The 18,429-nt window shown below is 34.7% G+C and overlaps 2 protein-coding genes across 5 annotated transcripts in view; both read left to right on the top strand.

Annotated features, from left to right (window-relative positions):
- Window positions 1-18,429, top strand: part of LOC125844213 (costars family protein) — a 974,123-nt gene that overhangs the window by 891,257 nt on the left and 64,437 nt on the right. The window lies entirely within an intron of this gene.
- LOC125844208 (dynamin-related protein 3A-like) overlaps window positions 1,982-18,429 on the top strand; it is a 37,692-nt gene continuing 21,244 nt past the window's right edge. Inside the window, exon 1 of one of the 2 annotated variants that reach the window (XM_049523474.1) lies at window positions 1,982-2,545. In XM_049523474.1, the coding sequence (XP_049379431.1) occupies window positions 2,177-2,545 (369 nt within the window). In that variant the 5' untranslated portion in view covers window positions 1,982-2,176. The remainder of the gene's footprint in view (window positions 2,546-18,429) is intronic. The other variant, XM_049523475.1, reaches the window with a different exon arrangement.

Genomic DNA, 18,429 nt, shown 5'->3' with positions numbered 1-18,429 from the left:
ACCAATATAGACCGTAGATCAATCTACGGTCCGTCGATCCCTCTGCGTAGCTCCATACTTAGAATTCTCCAAAAATCAGGTACTAGAACCCTCGCAGTCACATTCTACGTTTCAGCAGTACAGTCCGTAAATCAATCTACGGACCGTCAATGGCCACCGTGGTTCCACACTTGGTCAGATTTCCCTGATTTGCCTTCCATGCCTTACCTGCTGATCTACGATCACCATCTATGGAGCGTCAATGGACCTATGGTCCGTAGATCACCTCCGTAGATGCCCTTTTCTGCATTTCTTTCAGCTGTCTCTTTACTTCCGCACCTAAACATCTTTCCTGCAAAACATGATAAAAACACATAAAAAGCTAATACAAAAAGGCCCTAGACACACACAATTCTTAAGTGAAATGTATTAAAAATACCGTAAACTCACGGTATATCAACAAACAACATAATAAAATCCACAATGTAGTCGTTTAGAAAGTCTTGTTTATGGGGAGATTTTACTCTCTATAGTTTTAATGTCTTTTTATTAATTTTTAAATATATAGGCCAATTGGCCAAATCATATAATAATATTTTGTTTTTTAGTATAAGTTTTTTTCATCTGATTTAACGTCTTGATTTGCAATTGTAAGCTTCCACATGATGTCCTAATCACTTTCGAACCCAACAAGATATAGATAAATAGATAGATGCTATCACGTGTTTTTCACATATTGCTTCTTAACCTTTCACATTCTTTATTCAACAAATTTAAATGTTTCGATTATTAAAACTATTGCTACTTGTAACCTTTCTTGATTCTCCTAATTACTTGTAATTGTTTTTATTTCCTATATTTTTTCCAAGCTGGTGCCCTCTTGAATAATAAACATGTGACTTGATTTGTTCATAATTCTTTACTTGTTCTATTTTTTTTTTCAAAAATAATGTAATTCAAAATATTTTCAGATTTTTAAATATGATTAAAAGAGTTTTTAAGAATTTAATTAGATCTTTTATGATTTACTAGCTCTAGAATAATCAAGGAACACACATTTAAGAATACGATGGACTGATGTCTTTATATGATAAATTTATTATGACATATTTAGGGGTGTTTATGGACAATGACATGGAAGAACAATGAAATCTATCTGCTAAAGAATGAATAATAGACTATCAAATTGAGTATCTTATACTTTGCATGTACATGTACCAAACAATAAAGAAAGTGATAACTGACAAATCTATGAAAAATCATTCAATATTGAGAAGCCAATTATAACAAAGTAAAAGATAAAAATCACTAAAGAGCAAGAATTTTACAATCTTTCAAGTTCTTAATATATGTGACAATACCAAATTTCTAATATTCTAATATAATAATTTATTTATAATCTTAATGAGGTCATAAAGTACGACGCTTCGGGTGTGTTTGGTATGACGAAAAACATTTTCCAATTTTTCCATGTTTAGTTGGCTTAAATGTTTAGAAAATGTTTTCTAAATCAACTCATTTTCCTCAAATTTAAGGAAAATGACTTCCCTTCCAAAATTAAGGAAAACATTTTCCTAAACTCTACTTCATCCTTTAATTTTTTTTCTTACTCTACCCATGCCCCGTACCAAACCCTCCCTATTAAAAAAAATTAATACTTTTAAATCTTCTTATTTTTTAAATTTCAAATATATTTTTATCCCTACCCCCANATTATCGAGGTTGATTTTGGATCAGAAATTATTTTCTTAAAGAGTGGTTTTAGTCTCAAGTAAAAAATAAAAAACAAATTTTTTTTTTTCATTCACCAACCAAACATTATAAAATATTTTCTACTCACCAACTAAAAATGAAAAAATAAGTTAGAAATTCACTTGTTTTCCAAGAAAACATTTTCCTTCCTACCAAACACACCCTTCATCATCTATAAATAATTATAATTATAATCAAACAAATAAACCAAATTGTAGAATAAATATAAAAAATAACACCCTAAATTGTTTCTTGGGCGGTAGGAGAGTATACCCCCGTTTTTCTGCCCCGAGATATTCAAATTCGATTCTCTCCACAGAGTCCTCAAACCCCTAAAAACTCCTCTCTAGGGTTTCCTTCTTACCGATCTCACTACATCTCCACTTTCAGGAGCGCCCAGTAACATCACAATCTTACTCACTTCGATCCGGGTTGACTCACTTCCATGGCGGAAGATTCAGTTCCAGTTCCAGTTCCATCATCCACCAATACGGCGCCGTTGGGTCACTCAGTGATTCCTATAGTGAACAAGCTCCAAGACATCTTCGCACAGCTCGGAAGTCAGTCCACGATTGAGCTGCCTCAGGTAGCTGTCGTCGGTAGTCAGAGTAGTGGAAAATCCAGCGTTCTGGAAGCCCTTGTCGGTCGCGATTTCTTGCCTAGGGGTTCTGATATCTGTACTCGGCGCCCGCTTGTTCTACAGCTTATACAGACCAAGCGTAAGCCAGATGGTACTGATGACGAATGGGGAGAGTTTTTGCACCTTCCAGGGAAGCGATTCTTTGATTTCAATGAAATTCGTAGGGAGATTCAGGTAAATTGCACTTATTCAGTATTTGGTTTCGTAATCTACTTGTAGAAACTCTCAATGAGGATATGTTGGCTGTTTATGTATTGAGCTTTAGGCCATAAGGCTAAATGTTCAAAATATTGTGTTTGAAAATTCAGAGAGAATAAATGGGTTGGTTATTTCAGTTTTGGGTTATGATTTGATTTTTTGCTTTTGATTTTTATAGATGAATGATCAAATATGCATATTTAGTTATGTTTTCTTTTAGATATTCTAGGATTTAAGTTACCTAATTAGCAGTCCAATTTTTTAAATTTTTTTTGTAGAATAAGAGTTCTTATTCTCTAAGACTTCGAGAAAGAAAAAAAAATTCACGTTAAAGATTTGAACTTGTAAAATCCATCTAATATCATTACCTCAATATATTCATATTCCATTGTCTTTATGTGTTGCTGCACATATATAGTTGTGTATTCAAGAATTGTAGTTTCAACACAGTTATCTTCACTTAGCGCAAACGTTGGTGAAAGATCAAATTGACCTCTAAATTTTAAAAACTTTAACACAATAATACCCATCATTTTAATATTTATTACTCATTAATATTGGATACATATGCAACACTCGTATCAAGAGATTAATACTTAGTAAAAGAGAGTAAAAAAAGTCAAGAATTGATCAAAGCAAAAAAGAGGTATTTTGAATTAGTAAACAATAGATATAAAGAAAAATTAATGAAAAAGAAAGAGCTTAGGCCAGCCCTAGAGCAGCAAACAAAAAAAGCAAAAAATAGTGCTTCACGTGGATTCCAACTGCGATCACTTGGGTGGCATGCTCCACACTTTGCTACTGGCACATTTTAATCTTTTGTGAGTGCGGGTGGCAAGTGTATTATATATTGTATTTCTTAAACGTATACACATAAATATACAAAGTTTCGACCGAGGCATCGGGTGCCGTGGCACCCCCTCCCTTACACATAGATCCTCCCCCGCTTTAACTGCTATGCTAATTCATATATATGTATATATACATACTAGTAAAATTACCCGCGCTTCGCTCAAGAATTTGATATCATAGAATTTATAAAATAATACTTAAAACCTATCACTCATTAAAACTAAAACACTATATTGTCTTACATACAAGATTACGTAGTAACGTACATTAATAATGTAAAAGAAATGATAATTATAACCTCTTATCATTTATCCTTCAATCAATCATCTTTAATTTGATTTTATAATTTATCTTTTTACCCCCGGGAAGTGTTACTATTTGATATTTTTGGGAAATTAGATGAACATCAACATGAGATATTAAATTTTCTAATAAATAAATAAATAATCTTTATCTGTACTAACAAATACTTATATACAATAACTTTATAGAAACATAAACAACAAAGTTTAAAACATGTACTCAAAAACAACAATTGATATCATAAGCATAAATTAATGATGGTAAAAAAATATACCAGGATCTATAACAATAGAATGAAACAGAAAGGAAAAATTTGAGTCCATTGAATGCACAGTGTCCCCTTAAGGAAATTATTCCCCTCTAGTACCCGAGGTTTAAAGGAATAGATCTCTCAGGATGGAACGATTCTATTCACAAGTGTATTGATACGAAAACAATGGTGTCAGTGATCCACTGAACATGAGCAAAATACACGAATATTTAATTGTGCAGAAGAAGAAGTTCAGAATTTTCGTTGTTTTAAAATAAGAGGAAATCCCTCTATTTATAGATTGTTAGAATATAAATAGGTTTATACAATCTTATTATAATATGAATAGGTTTATACAATCCTAGTAGAATAGGAATAAGTTTATACAATCCTATTTAGAATAGAATAGGAATAGAAATAGGAATAGTAAATAGTATCCTACTTGGTAAAGGATTGTATTGTAGTGTCTATAAATAGGGTCTCAATGTAATAATGTAGACACGACAATATTCTTCTCCAATATTTCTCACATGGTATCAAAGCCTCTATGATCTTGGTAGAAAATCAAAGAGTTTTCGTTGCCAGCGGGTGGCTATTATCCATATATGCCACCCATCTGGCCAATGATTATGTTAATAAAAGTAGGACAAATGATGCATGCATGAACCCCATGTTCAAGGGAAGAAACTCAGTCAGACAGGTCACCATGCATCAATTTTAGAGCTGTTTTGTGTAAACCCCATATCCATTGTTATTTGTGTAGCACCGTTTCATCTTTCTGGTGACTACTTTTTCATATATAATTTATGTAGCACCGTGCCATCATTTCGGTGACTACTTTCTTATATCTAATTTGTGTAGCACCGTGCCATCATTCCGGTGACTTCTTTTTCATATTTAATTTTTGTAGCACCTTGCCATCATTTCGGTGACTACTTTTTCATATATAATTTGTGTAGCACCATGCCATCCTTTCGGTGACTACTTTTTTTTTGCATATCTGATTTGCGTAGCACCGTGCATCTCTCTGGACTACTTTTCATATTTAATTTGTGTAGTACCGTGGATTTTTTTGAACTATTTTCTCATATCTGAGTTGCATAGCATCATGTGTCTTTTCAGTGACTCCTCAGATTTGATTTGCATAGTTCCATTCGTCTTTCCGGTGACTCCTCAAATCTAATTTGCATAGGGTTGTGCCATCATTCCAACCCTATCTGTACAATTTTTCTTTTTCAGTAGGGTCGTGCCATCATTCTGACCCTACCCATATTATTTCTCTTTTTCAATGGGGTCGTTCCATCAATTCGAACTATCCTATATAATTTCTATTTTCTATTTTATTTCTTAGATTGTGACCACTTTTAGCCATCAAATCTAATACTCCGACATGTGAGCATGTTCCGGCCAATTTTTGGGTGACTTGTTTAATATCGACTAATCTATTGATTCCAACATGATCCATACTTTATACCAAGATTTTGAGCAATTTGTTGCTCAGGGGGAGTTTAGTAGCCTTGTATGTCGATTATGTGAGTCAACCTTTGCAAGTTTGGTTTGGGAAGTTCAACACTGGAATTTTATCACTCTGTGTTTTATCGGCATTATGCATCAAATTCAGTATTTCATGAGAAGATTAAGCACATTGAGATTGACTGACATTATGTATCAAATCCAGTATTTAATGAGAAGACAAGCACATTGATATTGACTGACATTATACATCAAATCCCATATTTAATGAGAAGACAAGCACATTGAGATTGACTGTCAATTTTGTGAAGTCGACTGATCAACTTGCAGATATCTCACCTAGCTTCTCATTGGTCCTCGTGTTAATTACATTTGTAACAAGCTAGGTACATGAATTGTATGCACTAGCTTGAGGGGGAGTGTTAGAATATGAATAGGTTTATACAATCCTACTAGAATAGGAATAAGTTTATACAATCCTAGTATAATAGGAATAGGTTTATACAATCCTATTTAGAATAGAATAGGAATAGAAATAGGAATAGTAAATAGTATCCTACTTGGTAAAGGATTGTATTGTAGTGTCTATAAATAGGGTCTCAATGTAATAATGTAGACAGGACAATAATTGAATAATATTCTTCTCCAATATTTCTCACATAGACAACAAAGGGTAGTGTGAACAAATGCTTATTGTGCCTCATCGGAAATGTCACAACTCTTTGGAAAAGTTACAACCCTTTGGAAAGGTCACAACCTTTTATAAAAGTTACAATTTTTCATAAAAGTCGCAACTCTTCATAAAAGTTGCAACTTTTCATAAAAGTCACATCTTTTCATGAAAGGGGAAGACTATTTTTGGAATAAATTTAATAGGAAATTCTAGCTTGTGGTGGCGCCACGTAGGCGGGCCTAGGGTTCTCCTATATATATATTAGAGTTAATGGCTAACTCCCTAAACTATCAAGTTTTTGATCCTATAACTTTCCAGGGTTAAAACCCCATGGCTTGACAATGCTTGTTAATTGTCACTTAGAGTACAACAACAACAACAACAACAACATGCCCAGTGAAATCCCACTAGGTGGGGTCTGGGGAGGGTAAAGTGTACGCAGACCTTGCCACTACCTCGTGGAGGTAGAGAGGCTGTTTCCGGGAGACCCTCAGCTCAAGAACAACAAATCTAAGTGACAGGAGAGATATATATAAAACATAACAACCAATACAAAAGATAGCGTATAATCAACATGAGCTTGTTAATTGTCACTTAGAGTATGGGGGTAAAATAAGTCATCTATGTGGGGTGGCTTTTATAATGGCTGAAAACCTGTTAAATTATCATTGTTTTGCAAGTTTCTACTTAAACTATCAGTTTTTTCGGTATCTTTGAACTATGATTTTTGAAGATTGAATGGCTCATAGGAGGTGAGAAGTGATGTCATGTTGGATTTATTTATGGCTAAGTAGGCCTCAAATAAATAATTTTTTCAGTTTTTTTTCTCATCTTTATTTCCTTTATATTCTTTAGTTTTTCTTCCGTCTTCTTCATTTCCTTCTAAGACCAAATTGATCTAGGTTTTGTATTCGGGTGTCATTTGAAATTATCTATTCTTCCATTTTTTTTCTTGATATTATTGAAAGAACACCTTCCTCAACACCCTTTTCTTGATTTCATTTGATCTTCTTTGAAAGCCGAACACTTTCTTAAGGATGAAAAATGAATATTTATGTAGTTGTGGGCAGACGTCATCAAATCCATATGGACACTAATTTTTGTAAGAACAAACTCAAACACATAACAGTCCCAAGTTTTTGACGACCCTTAATTTCAATTGAAAAAGAGACAATATTACAAAGAACCCATGCAGTTAGTTGAGGTGCGCGTGAGCTGTCTCGAACACCACAATTATAATATAAAAATATATAAAAGAATTGGTGTTCTTTAACCTTTATGGCAAAACCAACAATTGATCCCTTTCCGTTTTTCATTTTTAGATCTATTTGGTTTTTACTTTAACTAGTTTATTTATTTTTTATTTGCTTTGATAGGATATTAATTTGGGCTTAAAATATAATGTCATGTGTAGGGCCACTAGGCACATTGAGCAATATTCTTCAGGGGTGTTACAACCTTAAAAAACTATTGGTTGTTTCCTGAATTCGAAGAGTTTACTTGGGTTCTCTCAATAACTATCAGTTCTTTCGGATTCAGTAGTCAATCCTATTTCTGAGAAGAGGCAATTGACACTTGAATATGATTTTGACCATTATTTTCATATCTAGAATAATGGCGTTGATTGTTAAAGAAGAACTGAAACAAAAAATATAGTAAAGGTAAGACGATTATTGTATAAGGTCTACGTAATGCTAGATGCACATAATAGATATGAACATCATGAGTTGTCCCATGATAAAAATATTCTTCAGGGGTGTTTTAATCGTAAAAAATCATAGTTCAGGGGGTAACAAAATCACCCGATAGTTCAAATATGGAACTCACAAGATAGTGATAGTTTATGTTTTTTTATGTATCAACTTTAAGTTTAAATTACACATGTTGTGCCACTTGGCACATTTTTTTATTGTTTTGAGAGCTGTAGTACACACACCAACAAATATTGAGTTGGGGATTTTAACCCTTGAAAGTTATAGTTCAAGGGGTAACAAAAACAAGATATAGTTCAAAATTAGCAAAAACGTGATAGTCTAGTTTTTTTTCGAAGGCATCAATTCTATGTATCATGATTGAAAGTACTATTTTGTGATCTCTTCTAAGGTGACACACTTATTAGAATGAATTGTTATGCATCTCTGTATTCTTTTTTGATGAAGTAAAAGATTGTACTAAAAGGCATCAAAGAGATGCAAGATAGTTACAAAGAAATAGGTGATAACTCCAGAATTGCAAAATAATAATAATTGAGATATGGAGTTAAAACCTATAGCAAAAACTCTAAGTTAAGCTAATAAGAGGGAGCTAATGAAGTCTACACAAGAAATCACATCATTACAGGGGAATAGTTGCTCTAGCTATAAAGATTCACCAGACTTTTAGATTTCAAAGAGCAGTTAGGAGTTGAAGTCCCATCAAAACATCAGTTGTTTCTAATCCATATACTCCAAGATATACAAGCAATTATCATTTGCCAAATTCTCTTGATGGATCTATCCACTTTTTGTAAGCTCCTATTTCAACGACTTCTTTCAAGGTTGATGGTGTTGACCAGCTGATGCCAATAACTGCAAGATACATGGACCAAATGCCTGCTGCCACAAGGTAGTGTAAAAACAATTGGTTCACTGTCTTTTTAAGATGGCACATGAAGCATTTGCTTGCTGTCTGGAAGCCCTTGAAACTATCATGATTGAGGGTGCCATTTAGGAGAGTTGTCCATAGGAAACACTTAATCATGGGGGAGTTTGCTGTGGTCAGTTAAAGCATTTGGGATGTTGAGCCTATTGTAGTCTCCCTTGACAGTGTAAACTCCTTTGCTTAAGCCATTCCAATTGAGATTGTCTTGGGTTTTGGGGTTTATTGAGAAACCTTCCAAAAGATTGTATAAATCAAAGAGCTCACCCTACTCCCAAACTTGCAAATTTCTTCTGAAGTGAAGGTCCCATATGTTACCATCTCTTTTTCTTGCAACTGTTGAATCTGGTTATGTAGCAATTAGAAGGAGCTTGGGGTGAGATTCTTTCAAAGGACGATTGAGTAACCACCTATCTTTCCAAAATTTGACATAGTACCATTCCCAACCCTGCTCTTGGAAGAAATCATCCTTCATGTTGTTAATGTGTTTCCAAGGTCCCATTCCATGTGGAGCTCTCGTCTGCGTAGTGCACCAGTTTTCTGTCTTCCATATTTAGTGATAAGGACATCCTTACATAAGAATGGTGGTCGTTGGCTGGATCTCCACCATTTTATTAACAAACTCTTGTTATGTTTGCTTAAGTCTCTTATGCTTAGTCCTCCCTGTTCCTTAGGGCGTAGAACTTTTTCCACTTCACTAGATGAAATGTATGCTCCTCATTGTTTCCCTCCCAAAGAAAGGACCGCCTCAATTTGTCCAGTTTGCTTATTACCTTAGAAGACATAGGTAGGGGTGTCAATGGTACGGTTCGGTCTATTATTTTTTTAAAATTATACCATCCCAATTTTCAGGTATTTTATAATATATAACCAAAATTAGATTTGTTAAAACCAACCGAATCATATCGATTTCTCTTCGGTATCGGTACGATTCAGTTAATTTTTATTTTTTTTACTTTTAATATATCACCTTAAAATATACTACTATTAAAATATTTATTTCACAAATATGTTCTTGAAGCACTTTAATTCTTCACGAAGAAGACAAGATTGTAAAACCTTGTGCTGTACTATTTGATCTTAAACATTTAATAGGAGTGTTTGCATAGGTTTTATTGTATTGTTTGATAGAGTATCTATTACAACATCTTTTAGTTTTAAACTTAATTAAGTAAAGACTAATTAAAAAGCAAAGACTCAAAGTCGTCTAGTCACCAGAGACCTAGGACCTAGGTTATGTTTATATTTGAAAAATGTTATAAAATATATAAATTTAACATACTGTCAATGTATAAGATATATTTACATACATGTAAGGTTATTCGGTTTGGTTTGGCGATTTTTCAATTTATTTCATAAATTAAAAGGACCATCCCAATTGTTCGTGACGGTTATACACTTAAATAGAAGTCCACAGTTTTATTGAAAAAATAACATAAATTGGTTCAGTCGGTTTTTCATATTCTTTCGATGCCCCTAGACATAGGTTCAAGGGACATATATTTATTAGACCAAACAAATAGAGGAACCCTATTCCTCTATGCAGTATTTACTCTTGAAATACTGGTAAGCCAACCAGTAGAAAGAAAGTGTAAGCAAGGAATTCTATTCTTGTACCAGTCAACGATATCCCTTATTTTGATAGTTTGAATAATACCAGATCTCATGCGACTTCGTCCTCCCCTTTTGCTCATAAGTAATCTCTTCCCTATCAATTGATTGAGATGATCCAAATCTTGGTTTGAATAATACCAGATCTCATGCGACTTCGTCCTCCCCTTTTGATCACAAGTAATCTCTTCCCTATCAATTGATTGAGATGATCCAAATCTTGGAATATTGTCCAAAACACTGTTGATTAGTGTTAGCCTTCCTCCCATGGACAAGTATTGCATATGCCAGTTTCCTAACCTTTAATCCACCTGTTTTATGACCTTATTCCTGGCTTCTTTTGCTTTGTACTTTGCTCGCAGAGGCATACCTAGATAAGTTGCTGGATAAGAGCCAATTTCACATGCCATTATATCTGCTAATTCATTTAGATTGGGCGTTGTATTCACAGGATAAATCTTGCTCTTCAACATATTTATATGAAGCCTTGAAATGATTTCAAAGAGCATAATGACCAAGTTTAGGTATTGCACTTGAAGCTTTTCTGCCCCATAAAATATTAAAGTGTCATTTGCATAGAGAAGGTGAGAAACACTAATGGAGTAGTTTGGCCTGCTTTCCACCTAGAACCCCTTAATTAAATGATTTGTGACGGCTTTGTCCAACATCTTACTCAGACCCTCCATGGCTAGTAGGAATAGAAAAGTGGAGGGAGGGTTTGTCCCCTTGTCTTATTCCTTACTGCGGAGAGAAAACACCAATTGGTGCTTTGTTTACTAGAATAGTATACTTGACAGTGGGGAGGCTATATTTAATCCATTAATCCACATGCTCCCAAATCCCATTTGACTCAATAAAGAGAGTAAGTAAGACCAATTGACCTTATCAAATGCCTTCTCCACATCCAGCTTGCACATAATCCCAGGCGTTCCACTCTTGAGTCTTCCATGTAGCATTTCATTGGCAATTAGAGAAGCATCAATGATCTGCCTTTTCTATAAAAAAACATTTTGTTCTCCAAATACAAGCTTCCAAATCATTGTTTTTAGTCTTTCGGCTAAAACTTTAGCCAGGATCTTGTAGGCACTTCTAATGAGACTAATGGTCCTGAAATCTCAGAGATTTTGAGCACATCTCTTTTTAGGGATCAGGGCAATGAAAGAGGCATTGCATGGATTTAATCATGTGGCAATGCTGATGAAAATGATTGAGAGCTCCCATAATATCTTCTTTAATGAAATCCAGACATCGGTAAAAAGCCATTGTATAACCATCTGCAACCAGACTTTTGTCTGGAGCACCAAAGAAGCTTGCAACTTTGATCTCTTCTTTCATCAAAATTTCTCTCCAGCCATGTTTTTTCGGCTTGTGACAAGCTATTGAGACTATTAAATCTTACTTCTGGCCTCCATTGTTCTTCCTCTATGTACAATGCTTGATAGAATCATAGAATTTCAGCTTTGATATTGTTGTTTTCACCGACTTCATCTCCAGTTAGTAGCTTGTCAATGCGGTTAATCCTTTTCTGAGAGTTAGCTATTCTCGAAAAGAATTTGGTATTCTTGTTTCCTTTAAGCCACAAACATCTGGACTTTTGCCTTGAGGAGATCTCCTCAATTTTAGCTATTTCATGCAACCTGAGTTTTAAGTGAAGTGATCTCTCTTTTTCAAGTTGTGCCGTAAGTCTTCCTTCTACCGATTGCTCGAGGATTGATAAATCATCAAGTAGCTTACCTTTAGGCTCCTGAGTTCTTTAGGTTATTAACCATCGGGTAAATTTGTGTCTTCTCAGCATGACTCGAAGAAGCTCTTTCAACTTCTTCTCCGATGACTTCTTTTCGTTTCCCCTTTTTATTTCGATGGTCAGCGATAATTTGAGACAATCCTCCAAAATTTGGATTTTGAATTCAGTTCTTTGCCGAAAGCTTTTCCAGATTGCTCTTCGCACATATGTGCCTAAAAAGTGGGATCTAGCTTGTGTCATCGTCAATCATTATGAATCCACCGCACACATCATCGATATTCTTGGATGAGTCCATAGGCCAGCCAATCAAGGGGAGCCTGTTACTATCCACGGATATGAATCTAGTTATGGGACGTTGCAAGACAATCAAAGTTAATGTTGAGTGAATTATGAGTCTGGAAAGAGGTTTTCTTTTTTCTACATATGGTGTTTGTTCGTTAAGAGAGAACCTGCAATCTCTTGAGTTTTAAGTACTCAAAAACTTTGCTAATTTTTTGCCTAATATTTCATTGAATTAAACAACACTAAATACAACACTGATGGATTAACCACCATCTGAAAACAAGGAAATAACTTCCTATTACAATTGGAATGAGAAAGTGAAGGAATAACCTCTTACTACAACAATTGCTACACCAAATAGGAAAAATCAATAACTTAAAAGCCGTAGTAATCTAACTGCAAACAATTGCTATACAGAAACAAAAATAAATAACTTATAAGCTGAAGTAATCTACTTTCTAATTCCTTAAATCTTCCATGTGTATATCGTTGGTAGACTAAACTCTAAAGGAGTGCTAACATTACTCCCTCATTCAAATCGCGTTTGTCCTCAAGCGCTAAGTGTGGAAAGTATTAGTACTTCCCCCTTTTCCAATAAATTCTTCCTCATCGTATACAGTGTCGATCAAAGATAATTTCTTGCATTGATGACCTCGAGTTAATGGTTCATCACAGTTGATCCAAAGTCCCTTAAGTCGCCTTTCCTCCATTTTAGACCTAGTCTGTTTCTTCACAGATTTTGCATGTTGTTAAGGTGAGAAATGTGACGTCTTTGATTTGCAAACATCTAACAATGGTGAACAAATGGGTTGTTCCTTGCGTTCATATAGCCTGGATAAACTCATCACCGTAGCCAAATCTAGAGGATTATGCAACTCAACCTTAATTGCTATATAATCAGTAAGACTGTTGATATAAAATCCAATGTTTTGTAACTGTGTGAGTGTACCCGCCCGTGAAATTAACTACTCAAATGTTTCTTGGTAATCTACCACAGACCTGATCTAGTGTAACGTAGCCAATTCTCCCAATTTTTGACTTTTGATTGGTGGCCCAAAACAAAGGTTACAATGATGTTTGAAGTTAGCCCAAGACGGCTAAGACAAATTTGTCTCTAGTTGAAGAAACCAAAGTTGTGCATTGCCCTCCAAATGAAAAGAAACAAGTTCAACCTTTTCTTCTTTCGGAGTTTGTTGGTGTCAAAAGAAGTGCACACATTTGTTCAACCATCCCAAAGGGTCCTCTGGACCATTAAATCGTGGGAAATCCAACTTTGTATGTTGAGGAATGATGAAACTTCCTCCTGCCACTAATTTTACCCTTCCAACCTTGATTTTGACTATGTTCAGTTGAATCAGAATCAACCTTCGAATTTGCTAAATCATGTGTGAGTCCATCAAAGTAAGCATTTGTTGCTTTAATGCCCATCAAAGCAAGCATTTGTTGCTTCATGTCTGGCTAAATTGGCTGCACGTTCTTCTTGGTACAAGTTCACCAATTGTGCTAGTTGATGCTGAATTTAGGCTCCCATAACTCCCGGCTATGATACCAAGTTGTTACTATCCCTTGTTATGGATCTAGTTATGGGACGTTTCAAGACAAAATCAGAGTTAATGTTATGTGAATTAGGAGTCTGGAAAGAGGTTTCTTTTTTCTACCTATGGTGCTGGTTCATTAAGAGAGAACTTGCAATCTCTTGAGTTTGAGGTACTTAAAAACTTGACTAATTTTCTGCTTATTATTTCACTAAATTCAAATAACACTAAGGGCCTGTTTGAAAGTCCACCCTGGTAATTGGATTTGGTGTAATTCAGTGTAATTACACCGTCTGTCCTGTTTGGTTGGCCATGTACCTAGTCAGCATGTAATTGGGTGTAATTGGCAATGGGTAATTACACTCTCCAATCACGGGGGAGGCTGTGAATTGTTGGTTATTATATGGTGTAATTACAAACTGATTACTTTTTAATTTCTTCCCCTTTTATTTTTTTCGTTTTAATGTATTTTTTATTTATTTATATTTTAAATTCTTTTTAAAATTTTATATTTTATTTTTATTTAATATTATTTATATTTCATTTCCTTCTCATTCTCAACCTTTACTTCATGTGATTCCATGCAATTTTTTGTATTATCTAAAAAAATTCATTAGTATAATTTTATTAGTATTCTAATTTTAAAATTAAAGTAGAATTCATTATTGAATAAAGTTATGGACTTATGTTTTTCTTTTCTTTTAAATCATATTTATGTATGTTATGTTGAAATTTGACATAAGAGTATTATGTTAAATTTTTTGTTTTGAACTTATGTTGTATTTTCAATTTCATTTGTTTTAGGAGTATTGACTTGGTACTTTACATTGCGAGCCATTTTTTAAAGTTAGACTTGATAGATTATTTTTTTGTCAAATTTTAATAATTTTATGACATGATATTTATAATATTAATCTTTTTGTCAAACATGCATTTCATAGTGTTAATGGAAAGTTTGTACTTTTAGTTTTTATGATTTTTTAAATTAAAATATAAATCAATTATTTTTTATACTATTAGTTAAAAACATATGTTTATTAATTAATATATTTTTACAAGACAATATATCTTAAATATTCAATTTATTAATATCATTTATAAAGGTCCTTATTTGTCTAATAAATTTTTTAAATTTTAAATAATTAATTTTTATTTTTAAAATTCAGTATAACCTTATGATTACACTTGTACAACCAAACAGTACACTTGTAATTACACCATAATTACACTATGGTAAACAAGCAGGTCAGCGTAATTGCACCAATTCCAATTACCTGGTGGCTTTCCAAACAGACCCTAAGTACAACACTGGTGGATTAACCACCCATCTGAAGACAAGGAAATAACTTCGTACTACAGTTGAAATGAGAAAGTGGAGGAATAACCTCCTTACTGCAACAACTGCCACACAGAAATAGGAAAAATAACTAACTTAAAAGCTGTAGTAATCTACTGCAAACAATTGTTACACAGAAATAGAAATAAATAACTTATAAACTGAAGTAATCTACTTTCTAATTTCCTTAAATCTTCCATGTGTAAACCATTGGTAGACTAAAGGGGTGCTAACAGAGCCCAAAAGCTTTGATCCATTTATGACCTGATTCCCTCTTCGTCGATGTTGACACAGATTCTGGCGAACACCAATTAAGCGTCAAATGTCGTTTATTCCAAAACCAGTCCCCTGCTTTTACTCTCGATTCTTCTTGCCTGGATGGAAATTCAAAGAGGAAGTTGTGGGATATGGGAGACTCGTAGGCTTGCTATTACTTGTCTCCTCTTAACGAACCAGGGTTTGGATTATTTCAGCTTTGGGTCTATGATTGAAAGGATCATTGAAGTATCCCACAAGACACTTTGAAATGAAGGAGCTGCTTTCGTCCAAATTCTTAAGATTGTCTGTTAGTTCTTTTTGCAGCAGTGGCCAAGAGGAGATCTGTGCGGCGTCTAAGGACTTCTCCCAAATGTTTGAGATTATTTTGAACATGTTGCGTGTGGCTTCACCCAACCAATTTAATATTTTCCTTGATATGTCATCGCAACCCCCACTGTAATAAGCTTCTGGAATTATAATGCCTTTTCTTCTTTCCCCTGCTATTGTTCCAACTCTGAAGTATCTGCCATATATGTTAAAATTTTGGTACACCCTGTAAATGTAAGATTGAATCTTTCTCTCCCATCTCCTGTAAAGATTGTAAAGATTCCCCTGACCTCTTGATGCTTGCTGCATTTGGGTGCATACCCATCTGAGATTTTCCTTGTCTATCTTAACCTGGCTAGTGAATTTGTGACCTTGTTCTACCCAGACAAACTATCTGTTTGCACCCCTCCCTTATTCAAAGATTTTGAATGACTTATCACCTGAGACGAAAAGTATCTTTCCTCCCATTTCCGGAGAAAAAGATCTCATATTAAAGGAAGAAAAAATAGATAATAAAACCTCAAACAGCTCTTTCGAGACATCTACTTGTTGAATCAACAACATGAGGCCACTGTGCAAGAAGTTTAGTCCATCCATGGATTGAACTTAACATACATAAGGATGATGCAAGACTAGGAGGTGGATAGACTAGCTGAATTTTATGGCACCCTGGACCATTTTGGAGGATTGAAAGAGGGAGAAGACACTCTTAGGTGGATTTATCACAGCAAAGGTATCTTCACAGTTAGCTCTACCTACAAGAACCTGAATCAAATGGGGACTCAACTCAGATTTTTGCCTTGGAAGCTTATCTGGAAAGTGAAAATTCCATATAAGGTGGCAGTCTTTACTTGGTTGGTAGTTAAAGAGGCGGTACTAACACAGGAGAATCTAATGAAGAGGGGAATACATGTGTCGTAGATGTTTTTCTTTGTGAGCAACAGGAAGAGACAATCAANAAAAGATCTCATATTAAAGGAAGAAAAAATAGATAATAAAACCTCAAACCGCTCTTTCCAGACATCTACATGTTGAATTAGCAACATGATGTCACTGTGCAAGAAGTTTGGTCCATCCATGGATGGAACTTAACATACATAAGGATGATACAAGACTGGGAGGTGGATAGACTAGCTGAATTTTATGGCACCCTGGACCATTTTGGAGGACTGAAAGAGGAGAAGACACTCTTAGGTGGATTCATCACAGCAAAGGTATCTTCACAGTTAGCTCTGCCTATAAGAACTTGAATCAAATGGGGACTCAACTCAGATTTTTGCTTTGGAAGCTTATCTGGAAAGTCAAAATTCCATATAAGGTGGCAGTCTTTACTTGGCTGGTAGTTAAAGAGGCGGTACTAACACAGGAGAATCTAATGAAGAGGGGAATACATGTGTCCTAGATGTTTTTTTTGTGAGCAACAGGAGAGACAATCAACCATCTGTTTCTTCATTGCAAGGTGGTTAGACAATTGTAGCACTTATTTATTAGCTTCAGGGGCACAAACTTGACCATGCCACAAAGGGCAAGTCAGGCTATCGAAAGCTGGAACACTGAAGGCAGTGGCAGTACAGACCAAAGCAGATGGAGAATTGTCCCAACAGTGATTTGGTGGACCATATGGAAGGAGAGAAATATGAGATGCTTTGAGAGTATTAGTAGTCCTTTACACATGATTAAAATGAATTGCATAATCACTTTTTGCTATTGGTGCAGTTCGGAGTATGTAGATGTTCCTATAGCTGTTATAGATATCCTAGGTTCTTTGTAAGATGAAGTAGGATCTAGTTTAGTTTTGTTTTGAGTACGCGCAACTGTATGTAGCTCCATGATGTAAATTTGGGATCCCAGCCTTTAGTGTTGAAGATTAATACACAAAACTGTTACCTTTGTAAAAAAAAAAAGATGATAAAACAGTAAACACAGAAGGCGAAAGACTTGTGTTAGGAAGATAGAGGTTCAGATTTCGGCGACGGCACTGGAAAGGGGCTTCCTATAATCCTAGAAAGTAGGAGAGAGAGTATTTTGGGTTTCGTGCTTGAGAGAAAACATTACCCATTTCATCAGGCTTCCGTTTATTTGCAAGGAATTGTTATTTTGTCTCTGTCATTCTTTATATACTATGCTCATTATTTTGCTTATTACATACCTTTACTTTTGAATGGAGTTCACTTCAGTCATTAGATAATGAAGTTAAAAAGAGAAGTGGAGATTACCTTGAGGGCAGTGTTTTGGACGGCGAGAGGCGACAAGGGCCTGCCTCGCCACGCGGCGAGGCGAGTGGCAAGGCGCTCACCTTTTTGAATTGAGGCGCCAATTAATACAAAAAAATGTAAAATATTTAATTGCATATATAAATATCCAAAATCTCAATAACAATAACATTCATTAGCAATGTCCCTCTTTTTGTTAGCATCTCACGTCATTGAATTCACTATTTATGGACAATTAAATACTATATTAATTAGTATAAAACTAAATTAAGTAGGGAAGAAATAATTATAGAAGGATCAAATTATTATTTTTTAAATATAGGCAAATTCCAGCCCAGTGAGCATAGCACTACAGTCTACCATAGA

The sequence above is a fragment of the Solanum stenotomum genome, chromosome 11 (assembly GCF_019186545.1).
Source record: "Solanum stenotomum isolate F172 chromosome 11, ASM1918654v1, whole genome shotgun sequence".
NCBI classification, from domain to species: Eukaryota; Viridiplantae; Streptophyta; class Magnoliopsida; order Solanales; family Solanaceae; genus Solanum; species Solanum stenotomum.
Note: the sequence above shows the minus strand (reverse complement) of the source record. Positions and strands in the feature narration are given on the sequence as shown.